General features: G+C 40.4%; 1 protein-coding gene across 2 annotated transcripts in view; it reads left to right on the top strand.

Annotated features, from left to right (window-relative positions):
• NTF3 (neurotrophin 3) overlaps positions 1–15,518 on the top strand; it is a 50,665-nt gene extending 35,147 nt beyond the window's left edge. For both annotated transcript variants that reach the window (XM_041460357.1, XM_041460358.1), the window contains one exon: positions 11,612–15,518. In XM_041460357.1, the coding sequence (XP_041316291.1) occupies positions 11,612–12,406 (795 nt within the window). In that variant the 3' untranslated portion in view covers positions 12,407–15,518. The remainder of the gene's footprint in view (positions 1–11,611) is intronic.
• The last annotated feature ends 7,514 nt before the right edge of the window (positions 15,519–23,032 follow it).

Genomic DNA, 23,032 nt, shown 5'->3' with positions numbered 1-23,032 from the left:
TCCTATGTGCAGAATTAAAAATCCTTCCCTTGATTGTTTTGTCAGTTCCTGGGGAAAACTACTGAACTGTTACAGCTGATTTACATTGGCCCAATCCTTTTTTAAAGCTCATTCCAAGTTATTCTTAATTCCTCAAGGCACCTGAGATGTTGTGTAGGAGCCAGCCATGGACACCTTTGGCAATGCTTTCTACATCTTTTTCCTTCCCTCTGCTTGCTTCCCAGTTACTTCTGACTTCACTCGAGTGAGGACTGTTTTTCTTTCCTACCACTTCAGTAGAAGAAATATGGCATGGCATTACTCCTGATTTTGGCCAGCTTTCGTTAAGGTCATCAGAGTCTGGGGAAGAAGCTGAAGGAAGAGGCTAATCCAGTGCTAACCTAGGCCAGCCCAGACCCCACGAGAGGAAGATCTGAAGGCCCACTCTCCCATTTTCTTCCCATGTGAGCTTTGGCTTGCATAACTTAGGAAAAGTCATACAACCTACCTGGGTTTCACTTTCCAAACTGTAAAACAACCACAGCCCTCTCTTACCTTCTGTTAGCAGGGGAGTTTGAACTAGATTATCCCTGAGGTCTCTTCCAACCCAAACCATTCTGTGATTCTGTGAATTTTGGGGTGGTTAGATGGGAGTAGGATCCTTTTGTGAAATGTATAAAGTGTACACTTGAACAGAGATGACCAGAAGTTCTGCTAAAAAATTACTCTTTCCATTACTGGTTCTCATACCCTGAGAATTACTTCAATCCTGCCCTTCTATAATTTTTTTCACAACCAGAATTTCTTCAGTAAGAAGGGATTTTCTAAAAAGCCATACTATTTACTGACTGTGTAAGGAGAGGTAAGACCAGCTGGGTACATCTCATGTGCCTCCTTCACATGCCCAGTTTAAGACTTTGCTTTTCTGTCAAATATCTGGAAATCATATGCTGAGTGAGAGACAACATGTGTTAAAGTACTCCCAGCTATAAAATTCCCTTTTCAAGGATTTTTGGCAAGGGGGAGCAGGGAATGCATTGTGTATCAACAGCAAAATGGTATCTGGATTGAAAGATAAGAAAAACCTCCATGTCTTGCAAAAACCAAGGCCGTTTTCAGATGAGTTTTGGACCTGGCAGAGGTGCAGAGCTTGTATTAGTACAGTGGGAGAACACAGAAACCATGCTTTGACTTTGGAAAGGCTTCTAGAGATCCTGATTTGCAAATTATTGGACATTTTGGATGGAAATTAGCAGAGCATTCAAACATGAGCTGAATGTGTGAGCAGTCTGCACTGTAGCAGGCTGACTCACAAACTTAAAAATCAGATATTCTGCTAGACTGGGACCAGAATACTCTTGCCACCCTTGAGCATTAATCCCCAAATGTAGTCAAACTCATGGCAAAGTGTGAACTGAGAGTTGAAACTGGAACACTCACACATCTCAAGGAGAATTGCATACAGGAAATTTTATCCACATGCACGTTGATGAACTGGGGGACTCCCAAGCAAAGTTCCTTTTCAAGTAGATTTCTACCAGGAAAAAAATGCAGAGGAGCTGATTTGCCAGTCCTTACCCTCAGGACAGGCCTATATGTAAACTATTTACTATAAACTAATGCAAATTAGCAGGATTACTTTTTTTGCTCTGAAGGGGCAATGGCTTTTTGAAAGATTCAGATGCAAAGGGAAAATGCATCCATAACACTTCTGTTTTATCAGAAATACAAGACTCCTTTTTCTCTGAAAATGAATTTTAAAACTTCATTTTAAGCTGGTTGTGAGTGAGCTACTGCACCTGTGCAAAGGGCATGGAAAATATGTTAATTATACACAGTAATGCTAATTTCGCATTACAGTTCTGATGGAAACAATTCAGTTGCATGCTGCATGTTAAAATAAATTTCAAACATCAGCTGTATTTAGTTACATTGTCATCCCCTGCCTCTGTTATTGTACAAAAGCTTTGTCCAATTAATGCTGATTTCACTGAGTTCCTATGGTGGTTTTAAAATAATTGGATCAGGTCTGGGATCCTTTTCTTAAGAACGATGCATCAGATACATTGCACCTGCAAGCCTAACAAGACTTTTTATATCTGGGGAGTTGTGAACCTTTGAGGAATAGGAAAAGGCAATTCATAGAGCAGCCTTTGATTCACAGAGTGACCATGGATGTACTTGTGCGTGGATTCAGAGAAACACGGAGTGACTGCCTCTGGAAAAGCAAACATAGGTGCGGTTCTGGGTGAAATGGAGCGGCTCTTCCCCAGCAAGGCTCAGTGCCTGGGACAAACTCCAGACCAGCAATGTTGTCTCTTCTAAACCATCTTAACACTGGAAGGGGCTGCCCAGGGAGGTTTGGAGTCTCCATTCCTGGAGGTGTCCAAGGAATTACTGGATATGGCACTTGGTGCTTTGGGATGGGTGACAAAGTGGTTGGCAGTCACAAGTTGGACACAATGCTCTTAAAGGTTGTTTCCAACTTTTTTTTTTTTTTTTTTTTTTTTTTTTGTGATTCCGTGATTTTGTGATTCAGTGATTTTATACTCTCAGTGCAAACATCTGTGTTCAAGGGTCACAGAAGAGCTCTCAGAAAAACAAACAAATGCCCTTTTAAAAAATTTTAATGACAAAAATATCTCAGGTTAACTTCAGGGTCAATTTTAATTCTACCCAAACAAAAGTTCGCTTCATTTCTAACTAGCATTCCCTGTATTCCCTGTATTTCTTTTTCCTTCTGGGTGCAAGTCCTGTCTGTACTCATGAATCAGGCTTAGGAATACAAGATTTTTCATAATGAGATTTTACATTTTTGAATTTGCAGCCCTTGCTTTATTCTGTTTGTTTGCTTGATTTTACTGTTTTCCTTACTTCACAAAAGAAAAAGGAAATCAGAAGATGTTAAAAATGACAGAAGTTGTTTTCAGCTTCTGAAAAAAAACCCAAAAAACAAACAAACAAACAAACAAACAAAAACAAATAAAAAAAACCCACAAACAGAAACTTTTTTGCTTTCAATGTAAAATCCTGCAAAATAATGATATATTGAAAGTCAAAGCTGAAATCAGTTTTCCCTTCAAGTTTTCTAATAGCAGAAAAACTAACAAATAGTGGTTTTTTTGGTGGTATGGGTTTTTTTGGATTTTTTTTTTCCCTAAAAAAAATGAGTTGTCCTGGGACAATGTAAATGTAAAAACATGTCAGACCATCCAGCATCACAAGGTCCCCAGGAACCTGCTCTTTCATAGCCTAACAGGAGAGGGACAAAATCCAGATAATCTGAGAGGTGCTTCCCTTTCTCCTCCTGCTACCAAGTTAAACAAAATCCACCTCTGGCATTTTTAAACAGAACAATCAGGACAATCTGTTACAAGGTCAGGCTTGAAGCCTCCAGAATTGTGAAGAGGTGAAAGTTTCATCTGGAAGGCTGCTCTCAGCTTTAATTATGGACAACTTAAGCCCTCAAAGCATCTTTCTGACAAAAATAAGAGAAACTGCAGCTACTGCCTGACTTTAATACAAGACAATTAATCAGCCCTGGTTGAACCAAAGTAGGTCCAGGTTGACTTGAAAGGCGAATGGAACTTCAAACTGTTTCAAGAAAAGACTTAAATGGAGATTCAGTGCTGTGAGGAAACACGAAACCCAGGCCTCTTTGGTGTGGCTTTGGGTTTGTTACAAACATCTTGCAGAGCTTGAAAACTGCTTTTGATGATGGGCCTAACTTCCCTTTCCTCAGCTTAATCCCAGTTTTCCTGATTGCACTCCTTTGCCCCACCCTAAAGCAAGTGTTCCCTTTCCCCAGTGCTTACACTTTCCAGATCTTTGCCCTGGGTTTTCTGTCATGCCCCTTCTGCCAGCTCAAGGCAAATGCTTGCACCTTCAAGGCAGTTTCCTCAAAGGTCAGTTTTACAATGCTTTCAGTCATTTTTGCTTCTCCTTCCTGATTTTCTTTTTGTATGACAACACCTACCATCTTTCAAGCAGCTTTCCCAATTTTACTGCTTTGCTACAAGAAGCAGCAATTCCCTTCCAGCACTGCAATGAAATGCCTCACTATTTGCATTTATTAAATACTGTGCTTTTCCAATGTTTTAGATAATTCCTGGGTCTGATCAGGTATTGCTCCTAAGTTTCTTTTCAGCTCTGTATATCACTGCTCAACATTAATATTTCCCCAGCACACAAGCTTTTAATTTTTTCTTTCAGGTTTCATTTTGTAATTTTCTGCCAATGTTTTATTTCTCCATCTCCCCAGCAGAGATTGTATTTCTCTTTGCTCACTTCTGTTTGCATCACCTCCAAATTCAGCTGCAAATTTAATTTGTTTGCTGCTTAGCCCTACTGCTATTAAAAAACAGTAATGAAAAGATTAACTAACACACAGTTTATCAGCTTAAATTATCCACAATGTTTTACTTCTGGGGTTTTCTATTCTTCTGTTTGCAAATTGCTTCTGAGGAAAAAAATAGTGCGAAGTGCAAAGATCTGGGCAAATCTGCTTTTTGTAGAATAAGCACAGGTCCAGTCAAGTCAAGCTATTTATTCAGCTATTGACATGACCTTTAGATTTATTTGTACTTTGGGTAGTTTTCAGAGTTACGCAGTGAATAATATGAAGAAATACTTCTACTTTTGTTGAAATTATTTACCCCACTACAGCTTTATCTCTACAATGGTATTGTTTTTATTTCCACGTAATTCATGCTTTTCATTGATAGATAAAATTTTGAAACAACATTACAGGTGGCCTTCCCTGATCCAGCCAGTGCAACACAAAACCCCAACCTGTCTTGCAAATGACCTTGCAAATATCAGCTGATTTCTGTGTATTCCAGTTTCTGCTCTTTTAAAAAGGGAACAACGGCAGTACTCCTACTTTGTCAGTAATAACCAAGAGAATCACTTAGGGATTACTCCAATACCAGTGATGTGAGAATCACAGAATGGCCTAGGCTGAAAAAGATCTCAAAGGTCACTTTGTCCCACCCCCTGCCAAGGGCAGGGACACCTTCCACTAGCCCAGCTTGCTCAGAGCCCCATCCAACCTGGCCTGGAACACTGCCAGGGATGGGGCAGCCACAGCTGCTCTGGGCAACCTGTGCCAGGGCCTCTGCACCCTCACAGGAAACAGTTTCTTCCCAATATCCAATCTAAACCTGCTCTCTGTCAGCGTGAAGCCATTGCCCCTTGTCCTGTCACTCCAGGCCCTTGTCAAGAGTCTCTCTTCATCTCTCTTGTAGGTTCCCTGCAGATACTGGAAGGTCACAATGAGGTTACCTCAAAACATTTTCTTTTTTAAGCTGAACAATCCCAGTTCTCCCAGCCTTTGCTCTCTCAGTAGGGGAAAATCAGTCAACTCTTTGATGGAGAACCCAAAGGATGTCAGGGTATATACCTAGAATAATAAAACAACACAATCATTCCATAGAGCTCCTTCTTTTGCAGATACAAAAAGTAACAAACAGACATTTAGACTTGACAAAATGCTTCCAACCCACCAGGGAAATTGGGATCCCAGATCCCAGATCTCAATATACAGATTAATCAGTCAGCTGCTTAATGCAAAATGATACCACTGCAGTGGGGTGTAAACATGTAAATATGTCACAGAAGTGTCAGTGAGGGATAGAACTGGAATGGAAAAGGACCTTGTTGTGACTGAGAAAAGGCTGCCTACTCCTATAGCTGATTATAGACCTGGGGATGTAGCTGGGATGGGTGGTATCATACACATTATTAATAGTGCAGTCCCCCAGTGGGATTGTGAGAGGATGCTGGGGACTGCCAAATGCCTCCAGGGAGCTCTCAGGTGCCCTGGTGTCGGTGGCCAGGGAGGGAGGTGCAGGGCCAAAACCTGACAAGAATTAACTGCACAAGGTGTGAGAAGTAGCAGCTGTTCCAAAGAGTGAGGTAAGCACAGAGGAACTGCTCCTGACCTTTCTCTTGGAATCAGGCAGGTACGTGTCCAGCAGCCTCCTCTTGATTTCCAAAAAAATACAGATATTTTTGTGGAAGGATCAAATGTAGACAAACACCTGCTATTGCAATCACCTGTGTGACTCTACACAGCTCATCTGACAGTGCAGAACACAGACTGCTCCTTGCAGCAGAGATGTTATCACAGAACTGGCCCTCAGGAAGATGTCACCAGTTTGGAAAGCTTTCCCCAGTGGCCACTAGGGTCACAGTCAGCACCACAGTATTGTGGGTTGGCTCCAAGTGCAGAGGAGTTTTACATGCTCAGGTGAGCAGCTATCCTGCTGTGCTTTGCTCAGCCAGTCATTTGAAGAAAAAATGTCAGTGACTCTGTGGGCTGAACTCCATTTCCATAAGAAGTTAGGCGTACACCTTTCACTGGAGGTTACTGGGGCTCAGTGCTCAGATGTGTCTTCTCTTTTATAAATGGCCTTGAGTAAATTAATTAATACACCTCTGAGCTGCTGCAGAGATGAAGAAACCTTGTTGGACTTCCCCTCAGATGTGTAGCTGTGCTCTCCTGCCAGTGTGCCAGAGGAATGGATTCGTTTCCAATCCCCTCACTCTACCTTCCAGTTTGGTTGCCCCTCAGGATGGGAGGGTTAACATTTTGGGCTGCCATCATTTGATTTTGTCTCTGAATTCTTCAGCTTCTCAGAGTGCCTGGCTCTTGTGAAAGGTTTAGTTTCAATCTGTCTGTGTTGAAATTTCTGAATCCTGAGAAGTAAAAGCGTTCAGGAGGGTGTCTGCAGGGATGTTCAGTACTCTGCAGCAACCTACCTTCATAAATCCATCTTGTACAAACAGTTGATTATTATTCTGGAACACAGTGCAAATTTTCAGACACAGTTATGTCACATTCCCACATTCCTGAACATTCAGAATTCTTTTCTTGTTCTGTACTTTCCCCATGTCCACCAAAGCACAGAGGAAGAGGGTTGCATTTCTTCCCAACATAGTTATTAGGAAGAGGGAATCAACAGGGCAATCCATGACTTGAGACGTTGTGGAAGCAGTGTTCAGCAAACAGTGACGATAAGTACACTTTCCTCTTTGGTAAAAGCCTGGAAAAGCTGTCAGCCACCACAAAGGATCATTAGTTGCTTGTTAAGAAAAGCTGAAGCTGCTCTGAAATTTTTTTAGGAAGTGCCAAACACTTCAAGCTGGCTTACATAAATCATGTCGGTCATTACAATGCTGAATGTAAAACTCACCAGTCACTTTTCCTTCTATTCCAGTTCCTCTTAGCAATGACTTACAAGTAAATACTTGGGCAGTCTCCCACAGTACTAGGATTTCATGCTTTCTGCAGAACATTTTAAATGATGTCTCACTCTTTCCCTGTGTGGAATGTTCAGAAACTGACCAGAATAAAGCTATACATATATTTTTTAAATCACCACAAACAAAACTAAACAAAATTTTTCACTACTACATAAAGTGGTGAGTCTGAAAAGAGAAGCAAATGGTTTGCCAGAGTTTATCAGGGATTGAATTTATCAATGAAGATAAAGGAAGGAAGAGTTATGCTTATTTACTTCTCCAAAATGTAGACTTTGAGCCACCTAGCTCAGACAGAATTAATAGCCTGCTAAAACTGCAGTGATAGGCAGGAATACAAGCCATTAAAATAAAGCCGCATTTTGGAGATCAATCAGATTTGCAATGCATGAGCTTTTTTTTCTGTGCTCTTTGCTTTTCCTCTCTGAGCCACAAACTTCAGCAGTCTCCAAGTCAAATTTGCTTAGTGCAAAAACCAGCCACAAACACAGCCAAAATGAACTTTTGTCAGGAATTTACATGTGGAAAATTCCAAGAAGAACCATGAAGAACAACAAAAATATCTCACTAGCATCACCTAACCATGGAAAATAATTTTGCTTGGGCAAAATCTTTCCACCTGAAATGAATAATCTGAATTGAAAAACAAAACAAAACAAAAGAATCCCAATGACAGAGCTGAAAAAGTCACTTGAAGGATTTAATTCTTGGGAGATTTTCCTACCGTACTCCAAAAGGCCAAATAAAGAGCTTCTTGTGCTGAGGTAGCTTCTGCTGAGGTCCACAGAATCCTGGGCCCTCCAGGAACCTGGAATTTGAGTCAGTATTCTCTCAGACAGAACACATATGCTGAAAACATGCCTCCAATCTAAGTCCCCTCTATAGATAATTTACTCATTGGTCTGCACTGAGTAAGCATTTGTTCTGCTTTGTGAATTGCACTATGGAATTTCTGGAGGCATGGCCAGAAACACCAAAATTATTTGCTTTGAAAATATGAAAAGATAAACATTTTAATGTTTTACATTTTCCTCTCCTTTTTACAGATTTAACAACACACACGCCAAATAAATCTCAAATTATCTGCGGGTCAGACAGGCACAACGTTCCATTTTGGGCAAAGAGCCATTCATCAAATGCAGTGCTCCTCAGACCTGCAAACAAATATAATTTTAATGTGTCTTATAACCATAGTACAGCCAAGGCCATAAACCAGCTGCGGTTTTCCAATAACACTCATTTCTCCTATCTAGAATAGTGCTTTAAACATACTCTGAGGTGCTGGACTTCATGGACAGCCTGACAATTTTTAGTTATGGACTGGAACTTCTGAACAGCACTTATGAACCTCCTAGGTTGGAGGAACTCCCTAAAAACTGTAATCTCACCAATCTTTGTGGTTTTGTCAAAGTTTTGCACCCAGAAAAATATAAATATTTGTTCTGAAACCTTTTTACTTTTGCAGCAAATAATCTGCAAAGCATAAATCAAGCTACAGGTTGAATTTCAAAGTTAGCATCTTTCCCACAAAATCCATAAGATGTTTCACATGAAGTTCAGTAAAACACTTTTCAACATTTTTCCCATTAATGGGGTTCCTCCACAGAGAAGAAAACCAACTCGTTTTAGCTTCTCCAACTCTCAGGTCCCCAGCCCTTCCTTTCTGTGTGCAGTGTGACATTGAGGAGAGCCTGCAGGAACTCCAGCCTTACTTTTCCCACCTCATCACCTGCTCCAACTTGTGTGTTTTGCTAGTGCCACTTAGTTTTGAGACTGAGCAGAGCAGGGATTGCATGCAGCTGCATGTTGGCATGAATAATGCTTCTGGCTTTTGGGCTGAGCCCTGTCAGAGCTTTGCTCACCATCCTGTGGACTCGTGTGTCGCCCCATGTGTGGATTCCAGGTGCTGCAAGAAATCTGCACAATGACATCTGTTTAATAATATTTTTACTGTTTTTAAAAGAAATTTCTATGCTGAGGGAAGGCAAAATTGAACAGCAATTTTTTATCCAGAAAGGTCTGGGCTCTGAGATTCATCTACATTAAGTTAGTATTTATTCAGGTATGAGAGTAATTGTATGGTAACTGAACATCTTCGATTTTCCCTGCCCCCCAAAGCAAAACATTGCTGCAAGCAACAGTCTAGATTTAGGTGAACTCATACTGTGACAAACTGAGAATGGAGAAAACACATTTCTTGTCCATAAAAGGACAGCTCACACATCCACAGAGGGTAGCTCTGATTTTGCTGCTGTTCCAAACTGTGAAGTGGGGACTCAATCTTGCAAAAAGAAGTTTTGTTTAGAGTGGATAGAAGGTTCTTCACTTAAAGATTTTTCTTCTTTTTTTTTTTCCTTTGCCTTCTGAGACAGAAAAATGGTAATTTTTTTTTTTTTTTTTTTTTTTTTAAAGTGGAAAATTTTCTGTTCAGGAGAGAGGGGATCCTTCCCCTTATCTTAGCACTGGTGAGGCACATCTGGACTGCTGTGTCCACTTCCAAGCTCCTTAGTACAGGAGCAAATCCATGAAAATTATTAAGGATTAGGACAATAGTACCAAGAGAAGAGGCTGACAGAGCTGGGGCTGTTCATGCTGCAGAAGAGAAGCCCCAGGGGGATTTTACTGAACTGCAGAAATACCTCACAGAAGGGATTAATAAAGATGGAGCCAGGTTCTACTCAGGTGTGTCCATGAAAGGAGAGGAGGCAATGGGAAAACACTGAGATATAGGAAACACTGCTGATACATGATTTTTTATTTTTTTTTTTAAGGGTGTTGAAATACTGGAACAGGTTTTCTAGAAGGTTGTGGAGTCTCCATCCATAGAAATATTCCAAACCTGAGTAGACACAGCTCTCTGAAAGCTGCCCTGGCTGATACTCCTGTGAGCAGAGAGATTGGCCTAGATGATGTCCTGAGGATCCTCCCAACTCCATCTGTCCCACGGTCTGTGACTCTGTGCCTTCATCCCAGAGTGCCAGAGGTCTCTGACACGTGGTGGATGTGTTTGCAGAGTAGGAAAATCAAATTCAAGGCCTTCCTGAGTCATTTGAAGCAGTATTACAGTCAGGGTTTATCACAGACTCTGAGGGTGCTCTAAGATGAGTTTTATATTTTCTCCTTCAATCCACTACTTGTGTACCAAATTTATAAACAGGTGTGATCTGAAGTGAATGATTCACATCCATGACTCAGGATTTTATGTTGAAAATTGATTTAATTTAAATATTAATGCAAATACCAAATATACAGGTGTCCAAATATACAAGGAGAAAAAAAAAAAATCTGTCCTCCCTGGACAGTTGCTCTTGGCTCTCAGGTACGCAAACAAGATGACAGAAAGGCTTAAAAAAGAAGTGACAAATGAGCTCTTAGAATATGGACAGAAGGTAGAATTAGAAGGAGAACACAAGAAGCCATATAGAGCAGTGGATGGCAAAGTACCAAGATGCAGCACACTTTTAGGAATGGTTTTCAAAATACTGAATTTTTGAACAAGATTTTTGAATTTTAGGAGATGGTGGGGAGAGGGATGTCCTCAGTCTGTCCTTGAATATTTCTAATTGATGTCAGCTTTGTTTTACCTTATATAAATATAATGAAACAACTTCTTTAAAAACCACCAAAAAAAGGTTCCCAGTCCTGAAAACCACCCCCACAAAATGGGGATTGAGTCAGTGGGTCCTTCTGAATTCCCCACTTGTATTATATATAGAGGCCTAATACCCACTTTCTGATTTGACTGCATTATTTTCCTTCAGGAACCCCTTCCCTTACTAGAGAGAGAAAGAGAACGAAAGCACTATTGAAACACAGGATTTATTTCCTTATGGTAACATTAAACAGAAGCCACTAGATAAATATGAATTAGATGGGTCTGAGAGATCTCAGGTCTTTGCTAACAACAGTCAGCAAAGTCAGAACTTTTTCATTTTACACAGTGAGACAGTTTTCTACTGTGCATGATCCTGCAAGTTTGAAACTAAACTTCTCTGTAGAATAAACTCTGTGGAAGTAACTTGGCCTCTCTCTGCTGCCAAGCCCTGGCCATGCTATCCCAAGAACTATCTACCTCTGCAGAGATAGGGCTTAACTGATATATATGCCACTATGCATGGAAAGGGGAAAAGCAAGGCCTAAAATACAGATGAAATATTGAAAAAAAATTCAGAAGAGAATTTGTACTCATTATAAATTATAACAAATAGCATCTTCAAAGAAACACACAGCCTGTTTCTATACCTCTATATATGTCTCTTTAAAGACATAGATGTTAATAAAAAAAAAAAAATCCCAATTTTCATGTTTACAGCCTCTAGCAAACCTCCCTCTTGGACTGTTTTAACATTGACTCTCTGTTTCTTTGCAGATCTTACAGGTGAACAAGGTGATGTCCATCTTGTTTTATGTAATATTTCTCGCTTATCTTCGTGGCATCCAGTCTTCCAACATGGATCAAAGGAGTTTGCCAGAAGATTCAATAAATTCTCTTATTATTAAACTCATTCAGGCAGACATTTTAAAAAACAAGCTTTCTAAGCAGATGGTAGACATTAAGGAAAATTATCAAAACACAGTGCAGAAAACTGACATTCAGCAGGACATAGACGGAGAAGAAAATGTGAAATCAGACTTCCAGCCAGTTATCTCAGTGGATACAGATCTCTTGAGGCAGCAGAGACGCTACAACTCTCCTCGAGTCCTCCTGAGTGACAACACGCCGCTGGAGCCGCCGCCACTGTACCTCATGGAGGATTACATTGGGAATTCCGTGGTGGTGAACAGAACCTCCCGGCGGAAGAGGTACGCAGAGCACAGGGGCCACCGGGGGGAATACTCCGTTTGTGACAGTGAAAGTTTGTGGGTCACGGACAAATCCTCTGCCATTGACATCAGGGGACACCAGGTGACTGTTCTGGGAGAAATTAAAACAGGCAACTCTCCGGTTAAGCAATACTTTTACGAAACGAGGTGTAAAGAGGCCAAGCCTGTAAAAAACGGCTGCCGCGGCATTGATGACAAGCACTGGAACTCCCAATGCAAGACATCCCAAACTTATGTCAGAGCACTGACTTCTGAAAACAACAAACTGGTGGGCTGGAGATGGATACGGATAGACACCTCCTGCGTGTGTGCCTTGTCCAGGAAAATAGGAAGAACATAGATCTGCATCTCTTTGCTATATAAATTATTACTTTAAATTATATGATATGCATGTAGCATATAAATGTTTATATTGTTTTATATATATTATAAGTTGACCTTATTTATTAAACTTCAGCAAATCTACAGTATATAAGCTTTCTCTCTCAATAAACAAGAGCAAAGGGTGTGTGCCTCTATGTGGCCAACTCTGGGGTTTTTTAGACTATGTTTGTGACACTGCTTGTTGGCAGCATACCTTAACCTTCTTGTAAAATCTGTAAAATCAGTATTTTTCATTCAGTATTGTCAAACCAGTGACTGTCATTTAGTAAACTTGTTAAAAATCAGATCAATGCCAAGAGTTGTGTACATATTTATATTCCCTGCTCTATACATTCTTATTTAATTGGATCTGCAGTGTTGAATCCTCACCACCAAAAAAAAGGACCAAAATACACGTTGTACCTGCAGATGATGTCAATTTTTCAGGCATCGGGTATCCCTAAAATAAAGTTTCTGTGTATTATGCCAGTTTTACCAGTGAAATGACCATTTTCCCTCTGTTAGCAATTCAGAATAGCTGCTAGTAATCCAGGAACATCCATTTGTGTTTAGGAAGCACATTTGTTTTGCAACTGTTTCTAATGCTGCCAGTGCATCATTGAAAAAATATGAAAAAAATCTGAAATATTTGTAGCCAAAACTCACTGAAGTCAAGAACTGATCTAAATGGATCATTAATATAATACATAAAAGATGGTTTGTTGTGATCAGTCTCTTCCTCCTCACATGAATCAATTATCTGCTGCTAGCATTGTTGGATCATTCCTCTCAGTCTGAGTTTTTAAATTAGAAACAAAGCTGGTGGTGTCTTAACCTTAAAAGAGCCCTTGGCTTGCACATTGTAGTAAAGAAAGATACGATATCCTGGCATGGATATCAAAGCCACACGCCTGTACAAAGGTTTCCTTCTCCTCAGCAATCCATTCTCCATCTTTCACAGGGTGAAAAATGCGTTGAACTGCTAGAGAAACCTGGTACCTTTCACAGGAACGTGAAATGGATGGTGGCTAAAATCCCTGAAGTCTGTAGTTATACTGAAGTTCCCCAATTAAACATACAAGTTGTTGCTTAGGAGAGACAAATGTTCTAGCATGTATTTACCTCAGACTCTTCTGTGGATTGTCATGTAGCTCCACTGGGGACAGGAATAATGACACTACTTGAAGAGATGTCCCATTACACATTAGCTGTGCAATGCCCTGGATGGGATCCCACTCCCAGGAAGCAAATGAGAGTTCATGGCTAGGAACAGAATTCAGATTGAGCTGCATGTTATCTGTGTCCAGAGAGATACAACCCACAGCCAGGGCTGGGAAATACCAGCTATTCAGAAAGTTTTACCCTCGTTTATTTTCTGAGGGTTTTATAGCTATAACTTTTGCTGCTGTAGCGTGTTCAGCATCATAAATGGAAACGAGATCAGAGCCCTCAAACATGAGGCTGCCGGATGCCTTTGCTCATGCAGCTTTCGCTCCTGCAAAACCAGCTTCAAACATGCAATAGGCTATGAAAGGCAGCAAACTGTGCGGTCTCCCCTAATCCCTTACAGAGAGCACTGCACACCATAAAACCACCAGGGAGCTGGACAGGTTGCCTTGAGGCCAAGCACTGGAACAGCCCTGTCTTGGACAGCCAGGTTGGAGCACGTGGGTATTTTCTTCAGGGGAGGCCAGAAGCAAAGCTTTTGAGAACCATCTCAATTTTCAGCATGAGGCCAGGGTATTTACCTCACAGGAAATATCATCACCTTCAGCACTAAACCCTAACTTTGCTTCAAGCAATAACAACTTCAGAGGTCCAATACCAAGGCAGTCATTAAAATGAGAGGATGTAATATAACAAGGAACTTGGTATCTGATCGATCTGATTAGAGTATTTCTCATTTCTTGGCAAAAAATTTTAAAAAGGAAAAAACCCCAACCCTACAGAGCTTTTGCTACTTTTCCTAGTAGGAAAGTTTAAGTTTTAACTAACCATTTTGGCTTGGGGGAATAAGCATATTTTTCAGAGTTCTGTCACACTGGATTTTTTTATTAAATTAAACATTTGATTTTACACCCTGAGTTCCCAAATAAAGATTGTTTGCAGATGCTGGGAGCAACTGAGAGCTGATATAGTTATGGATCACTAACTTTAGAGATCTCTTTGTTTCACTGTGCCACATAGGTCTATCTCCATGTGAGAAGAGGAGGTAAGAAGACCAATTTACCTTGGTGGAATCCCATTAGTCAGAAACTATCTTGTTGCTGCAGTGTGGATGTCACTTTTGTTTACATAAATCCATTTCTCCAGATTTTGTTACTGTAAATCCAGAGAAAATCTGTTGAAGACAGGGAAGAAAACATAGCTTTATAACAATGTAGACAACAACAGAGTTGATTCTAATGCCTTTATTTCTGCTCACTGAAAATCAAGGGAGATTCATTCTTTAAAGGTTCAAAGAAAGCCATTTGTCATTTTCCACTGTAAATCCAGTAACAGGGACTGGTCTTTGACTCTTGACTTTAACAAGTATTTTACAAGCAGCCAGCAAAAATGTCTCAGAGTAAATATGCCTGTCACCTGAAACACATGAAATGAGAACGAAGCGTGGTGCGTATGGTTATTAGACCGGCTGCACCTTTCCCACCCCAGGAGAACAATGAGCGGAAGTGTTACCCCCTGGATCTGATCCAGCTTCCACTAAAGTCAATGGGGAAAAAAAAAAATCTCACCTTCTCTGGTGGAATCTGGATCAGGCCCCAAGTGAAGAAAAACCTGCAGATCTCGACCAGAGAGCAAAGCAATCCCACACATCAGCAACACGTTCCTGTAAATTCTGTGTACGCATAAGATGCTGTATAATTTTGTAACAAGTTTGTAAACAAAGCCTGTAATAAATTTGTTAAGGTCTAATTCTCTTTTCACTGTAGCCAGGGATGGTTTTATTGTTGACTTTGGTCATGGCACAATGAATTCAAAATTCCTATCCAACTCTTTTTTTGTTTGTGTTAAGTAATTAAACAAAATATTCAGTTCTCAACACCAGTTTAATTTAAGCATTCTAAAAATCTCTTCCATTAGGCAGCTCAGATGCACTGTCAATATTGTTTTGCCAATAAATCATTATAAACACACATTTTATTTAGATTTTCTCCCAAATGACCAAACGCTATTCTGAAATTGCCTGTCTGTGTCAAACTGTATTTTCTCTGCTTTTTCCCCCTAGTTTTTTTCCAGTCCATTTAGTAACAGCAAAAAATGCTCCACTGAGGTTTTGGAAAACCATCTGCATTTATTTTATCACCTTTGAACATGTGTTCAGGAATGAAATCTGTGCAGAGAGTTTACTGCTACCAAGAGATTTGTGCGGCTGCACCAGGAAGAAACTTTGATTGGACTTTGCAGAGTGTGTGCTCAAAACCACTCTGCTCATACTCTGTTATTTCAATTCTTTAGCAACCCGAGGCTTTTGCATTGTGTATCTGCAGACAATACCAAACAGGAAACGAGCCTGATCAGGAGTTTCAAAATTAAAAATTTCATGATAACGACCTGCTATCTCTGACCTCTCGGCGAATGCATTTGCACAGTGAAGTCAAGCGCAGGAACATTTGTTTCATTTAATAGAAAGACTGTGGCAAAAGCAATGGGATTCTGTGCTCTCCATGCTTGCTAAGCATGTGTAGTTCATCATGGATATGGGGCAGGAGGCAGGAGGAGGAAGAGGAGGAAGAGGAGTAGGATCATATAATAAGCACTACAGCTTGTGAGAAGTAAAAGGCTGTGCTCCAGCTTGGAGCATTTTAAAGTGTGGAGGGGTTGTTCTCTCTGAAATGTTTGTCTGTATTTTGTTACAGCAGATGGCAGAATGACGAAGCAAGCACAGATGTGGTGTAAAAAAACCAAGCAATATGAGGATAACAAAAAACTTTCCTGGGAAAGTTGGCCACTCGCTACCACTGTGGGTTCCTGCAGTTCTGGGCAGGTGATTGCAGAGTTCACCACTGTCATCCCTAATTTAATGCTTTAGCTGATCTCTGGGAGGGGTGCGGGGGGGGGGGAAATCAGTATTTTTTTTCCTGCAGCAGGTTACATTAATGAGCTGCATAATTTTCTTTCCTTTCCTTTTTTTTCTTGTCCCTTTGAGTTTTTTGATTGTTTGTTTGTTTTGGTAATCTCTAGCTGCTTTGGCACCTCTGAGGAACAACAAGCGGTAATGCTTTGCATGAATGTCCCCAAATATAGATTTCTCTTTTTTTTAGGGCTGAGCTTTGAAGCCAGCGGCACCTGAAAGCCATACTTTCATCACGGAACTGACCTTTTGATGTCATGACCTCATGTTTCTCGATATTTTGATCACAGGGCTCTATTTTGGAGCTCTTATCCACACAATAGATGAGATCATGACCAGGCTGATTGAGAAGTGGCTGTGTACACAACAACCAAGGAGCAAAGAGAGAATGAGGCAGCCCTGTGCCATCTTTGCATCCACCTTCACACATCTCCTCCTGGTCTGGTGATCAAGGTTTGCTTTCTGCATGTCCAAGGGTTCAGATGCCCAGAATATCCTATAATGCTTGGGTTTACGAGTGACCCTAAAGATGATCTCATTCCAACACCTCTGCCGTGGGCAGGGACACCTTCCACTAGACCAGGTTTCTCAGAGCCACATCCAACCTGTCCTTGAGCGCTTCCAGGGATGATCTTTGTCAGGAGGACAATTTCTCAGTTCACATAAACATGCCATGTGTGAATCTGGGTATACCTTCTGGAAAAGGCTGCCATGGTTGTAGCGATGGCCCTCTTCAAAACACAGTACATTGCCACTCTTCACCTGTGTCACAGGGAGCAGACAGAGTCATTGACAGACCAGCTAATTCATCCAGGGGAGACTGCTAAGGAGGCAGGTAGCGTGGTCCTTTCCTCTAAACAAAAATATTCCCATGGAGGGTGTGAGGAAAGCAAAGGAAGAGCTGAAACATGCAGGCAGTTGGAGCTGTTAGGTGGCAAACATCTTGCAGAGATTTCAGAAAGCGAGGGAGAATTCAGCTGTTCAACTGTAACATCAGATGAAAGGCTCTTTCCTGCTATGATAAGGGTTAAATAAATACCATTAGATGATCTGTAGCAGTAATTCAAAAGGAAAATGAACCTCTATTAATTTGGTTTAGTCCCTCTGTGTTGATGAGGAGTTAATCATGCTTGCTGAGCAAAAATGACGAAGCCTTGCTCTCAGTTATCCTGTGCAGCCGCTGTTTTCAGCACTCAGGACTATGAAGCCGTTAAGTGAGGGCCAAATTTGGCTCAGAAAGTACTAAATCCAATTGAATGCATGAGGGGGAGCCCATGTTGGAAGCATTATCCACCACACAGAACAGGCCAAATTTTTAATATGAGTTCATAAAAATTTCTCATTACTTTGTCTAGTTCCAGGGATTTAGGTTTTAAAATAAGTTTTGAACTGTCTGGTATGAGCAGTACACATATATTTAGCAGCAATTTACAAAAGAAAAGAACCCTGTTAATGGAAGTATGCAGAAAAATACTGTGTCCAGCACTGCAAATAACCTCTGTTGATTCTTATCTATGTTCTCAGTGTCTCAGAGAGGAATTTTAATACAAATCTTTGTTTTGTTTTACTCACCACATTTTGTAAAAGAATCACCTCAACTTACTGCTTGTAGAGATCTGTGGTGTGCAATCTCTATGGATAATGAAGCAGAAATATGGCTCTAAAACTGCTGAGCAATGTAAGAGTTGCAAGACCCACGCTTGTACAGCAGAGAGTGAAAACAAACGTGTGAAAATGACAGAATTGGTTTCTCAGGCCCCAAGACTATATATGTTTTAAAATATTGAATGACAGCTTTTTTCAAGTTATTACAAATATCTCAAGTCAGATTTGTATGTGATACAGCCCACTGCTCACATGGAGCATAATTTTTGTAATCTTTGTTATTACACAAATCTACTCAATATGATTCCCAGTAAGTTCAGAAAACAGAAATTTGCTCATTTCCACACTGCTGACAGAGCATTCAGAATAACCCAAATAGATGAGCCGAATCTCAGGTCAGAGCATGGTCCCTGAGTTTATGTCTAAGGATAAAACTACCAGGAAGGAATTTTTTTTTTCTGCAGAGAGTGAGAGCTCAGCTGCCACATTCACAGTGTCTATGCCATGCTATCACATGTTTGAAGACTTTAGGAGGAAGAATCTGGTCAGCTGGAGAGTTGATGGGAAGAAGAAGAAGTGGGAGATGGATGGGGCAATAATTATTACATGGCCTCCTTGAAAACTCGATCCCTCAAACACAAAAAATGCAGCCCTCAGGATCCTCCTGATCCCAGAATCTGACTCAGAGGCATTTATTCCTTAGGTCAATAATCTTGGATTCCTGAGACTTGGCACTGGGACATGGTACTTGTACTAGGCGGGGGTAAAGGTGAAAAAAACCCCTTCTCCCACCATAATCAGATAACAGCAATTATGCAAGAGGGAGTTCTCATGGGAACAGTTTTGTCTCAAACTCCCATGGCTTTTTAAAATTTTTTTTCCACAGAAATTGAAGATACGGGTTTCTGAGAAAGGGCCTGCTGCTTGTAGTTTTCTCAGAAGGATATGAGGGCGCTGGAGAATAGAGAACTTAGGCAGAAAGAAGAAAATTCTCACTGAGTAGAGTTTTTCAATGATCTATTTTCCCTTCACTACAAAATTATGTGGTGAAGTTTCCTGAAGGAGACCCTGATGCAGGGAGAATTTGCATGTGAGTGACAATGAAAAGCACCTCAGTACAGAATCTGGATCGAGGAGAAGAGCTCAGAAAACCCTGTGGATCCTTTCTCTCTTTTCCTGAATGTCCAGGGAGATTCAAGAGTGTCAGTGGCACAAAAAGGGAGAGCAGTGACAGAATAGCTGCAGAACACACTTCTCCATTCACAACAGTCAGGCAAAGGCAGCACAAGGACAACTCCATCATTGCAGAGGCTGATCCAGGGCATGCCCTTCATCTCCTTCCATGAGATCTCAAGGAGAAGGATCCATAATGCTGTTTCATAAACCAGCTTTAAGAAATATCAAACCAATGTTGCAATGGTCTGGACCTGGTCCACACAAAATGAAAGGCAAAATCTGGGGGGATTTTTTAGCAGTATTTGCTGTTGAACAGTTTATTTGAATCTAGAATGTACAGGAAAAAAAAATACATGAATAGTGAAAAGTATCTAAGTCACATATAGAACTAATAAATACTCAGCTTTATTCTGATCTCCTGCAGGATTAATGTCTGACTTCAGTGGGATTAGTCCCAGTTTTTACTGATACAATAAAGGTTGGAATTACATGTGTGACATTTGAAAGCAGGTGGTGGGCTCTGTGCAAGCTCAGACTCTCAATTTCTGTGTGCCATGTCGCTGCTGCCCTGTGAAGCTCTGTGATAGATGCTTATAGAATTATTTAATGGGATAGATTATAGGGACCTACATTTCCATGCTTTAAATTACCTCTGCCCTGCTCGGGGGGATATTGTTGACAGCTCTCAGATTGATTCAATGCAGCTCACCAGGCAAACCCTAGCAGTTTTCTATGCCACCAGCTAAGCAATCTTCCCTGAGAACCACAATGCAGAGAATTCAACATCAACTCTGATTCTTGTTTCAGATGGAACTTCAGTGGTTTGGTTTTGTTCAAAGAAATTATGAGAAATCAAAGTTAGATGTGCAGGTACTGGCATTCAGAATTAAATTCTGAAATCCAAAACTACTGCCAGCACAAGAAAACTGGGAGATGAAAGAAGCATGTGCACTCTGCAGGCTCAGTGAAGATGCTCTTGTTCAGAAACAAAACTGTTTTAAGCAACAGCAGTTTATCTGGAGAAAAGACAAAGATCCCAGTCCTGCTGAACAGTGGTGCCCAAGTGAGTTACTTTTTAGTTCACCAGAGACTTCATGGTTTTGGCTTCCCCAGGCATTTTTCAGTAGGTATTATAGAGCATAATTAGCATGATAAATTTTGCTACATTAGAAACATTCCAGAACCACATTCCAGAAGCTGAAATAAATTGAAATGGTTGATAATGGTTAAGCATCATGTCCTGAATTTTGAAGCCTCTACCAGCCTTTAATAATGGCTCAGTTTGCAAATACAGCTTGACTTCGTGGCTAAGAAAATTTCCTTGAGATTTTTCTCTTCATCTGCTTTTCCATAAAATCTTCAGAAATACCAGAGATTTTACAGTGCCTAAACATAATCTGAAGTGTCCACTTCTGTCAGCCCTGAGGTCATCCATTCTCCCATGAAGTGTTTACTAAATATTCCATTGCCCCAAGTAATGCTTTGCTCAGTGGGAACAGTGCAGGCTCCATGAGTGAATAGCTACAGTTCAGGAGGTGTGAATACAGACAATAACACATCAGATGATATCAAGAAATTCACTGGAAAGCCAGAACTGGAGCTTAAAAAAACCTAACTTTAGCAGAGAAAAGCAGAAAATGAGGAAAAATTAAATCCAGAAGTTTGCAAACTTAGGGTAAAAAATAAGCTGATCTTTGATAATAGCTGTAATTGGTGTTTTTTCCCCCAGAGGGTTCATGCCCCTCTGCCTTGCAAAATCCATTCATTTCCCAGCAAAATAAAATATAATAGCTTGAGCTGAAATTCTGCTGTCAGGGAGATTTTTGTGCTTAAAACATTTAGTGGGTTTCTGCTAATAGTGTCTGTAGGAGTGGTTTATAGATTCATTCTGAAAAAAACAAAAACAAAAACAAAAACAAACAAACAAAAAAAACCACATAACCACAATCAGGATTTACTGAGAGACAGTTCCATAGCTTGGTCTGCATTAAAGTGGATTTAATTCACTCTAACTACTTGCATAAGTCTCGATCCAAAATAACCCTGAAATTCATGTCTAGTTTTAAAAGAAAAAGAGCTGTCAAGAAGTTAGTAAGATTAACCCCGTGCTTAAAACTAAACACATGCTCAAATGTTTTTAGGGATCAGGGTAATAATAAGGATCATTAGTGATTTTATTCCTGGAACTTATAGTTGTTCACTAAGAAAACCCGAAATGGAACAATAATATGATCAAGCCTCTTAGTTTCCATCCTACAAATTTTGTTTTAAACTGTCAGGGTAAAAGAAGTACAAAAGATAATCTGTAAGAATTTAAGCCTTGATCCAAAAACCATGTAAATTTGCAAAAAGCTTCAAAGAATTTCTAATGGGTTCTGAGTTATGTGCTTGATAATTGAACCATGGTCAATAAACACCATGGATTTATAGGGCAACAAAAAGAACACACCAAAAAAAACTGATCATTCATTGGTTTTAGAAATCAAAGCACAAAATTAGCAGTAAAGCGTTTGGCAGCACTTCACAAATTCTTCCTTGAAAAAGTCATTCCAATGGACTTGGATCTGAATGCAATTGCCTACATGGGTTGCTGGGAAAAGGGAAGTCAGTTACATGCAGAGATGACTGGGAATGCCAGGGGGAAAAGTCATTCTGTGGATAACTGTGGGAACAGCTTTAGACCTAGGGTGAAGTTATTCAGGCCACTTCAGTGACTGAGGTGCTCAAGCCAATGTCTGAAGGCAAATTGAACACCTCCCTTCAAATGAGGGGTTCGACAGCAGCACTTTCTAAACAGTGCTGAGGAAACAGAAAATCTTTAGGTAATGATGATAGATTACTTTCTCCTTGCCTTGTACCTCCTATTCCAATATCTGCTTGAAGGCTGCTACAACTGCAGGTGAATATTTTAGTGACATGCCCAAAGAAAGTATTTCTCTGAATTTATCCCTCCCATCATCCATATACCCAAACCAAGACTTAAGCAAGTTGCTACAATAAAGTCCTACACTTTTCCAAGTCCTTGCTAGTCAGCTCAAAAAATTTATGGGCAATTTAGAGCAAACACACAGACTTAAATGCTGTTTAATACCATCCTCGATGTCAGGGTAGGTGAGATCCTTCACTGTGGAGGTCCAGAGGTGTTAAAAAAAAGGACCAATATCTGTCACTGCAGCTGGCAAACTGCTGTCAGGACAGCACTAACACTTGCCTTCACATCTCTCTTCCCTCCCAGCTAACTTCTTGTTCTGTTCTTATTAGTTCTCCAGATGAATTTATTAGTCTGTCACTCAAATGTGGGACACTCTGAGGAAAGTTGGCCAAAACCAGAATGTGAGATGAATTTTTTGGCCAGCTGGAAACAGCTTGGATGCTGCAGGATGGGCACCCCCGTCTTAGGGAGTGGTGAATTGCATCAAAGACATAAAAAGAAGGACAAAGGATATAGACTCATTTTCTGTCAGGATCACAACCTTATTTGCAGACCACTTTGTTTGTCTCCTGGTCCAACATGCAATGACAGGTTAAAAATAGGAACTACCTATGAGGAGAAAGGGTGTTGGGCTGAATGAGAGGGATTTTTGGGACTGATGGAGTGAAGTGCCCAGAAAACATGAGTCTAGTGTTTAATGGAATTAGTTTTCCCTTAAAATAGTAAAAAATATAATTTCTCACCCCAGGTAAATATACATTTATATAGTTATTGATTCCCTTTTACCCCATGTGCGTTTTAATTTTTTTTTTTTT

Source organism: Pyrgilauda ruficollis, unplaced genomic scaffold (assembly GCF_017590135.1).
Source record: "Pyrgilauda ruficollis isolate IOZ18807 unplaced genomic scaffold, ASM1759013v1 scaffold142, whole genome shotgun sequence".
NCBI lineage: Eukaryota > Metazoa > Chordata > Aves > Passeriformes > Passeridae > Pyrgilauda > Pyrgilauda ruficollis.
Note: the sequence above shows the minus strand (reverse complement) of the source record. Positions and strands in the feature narration are given on the sequence as shown.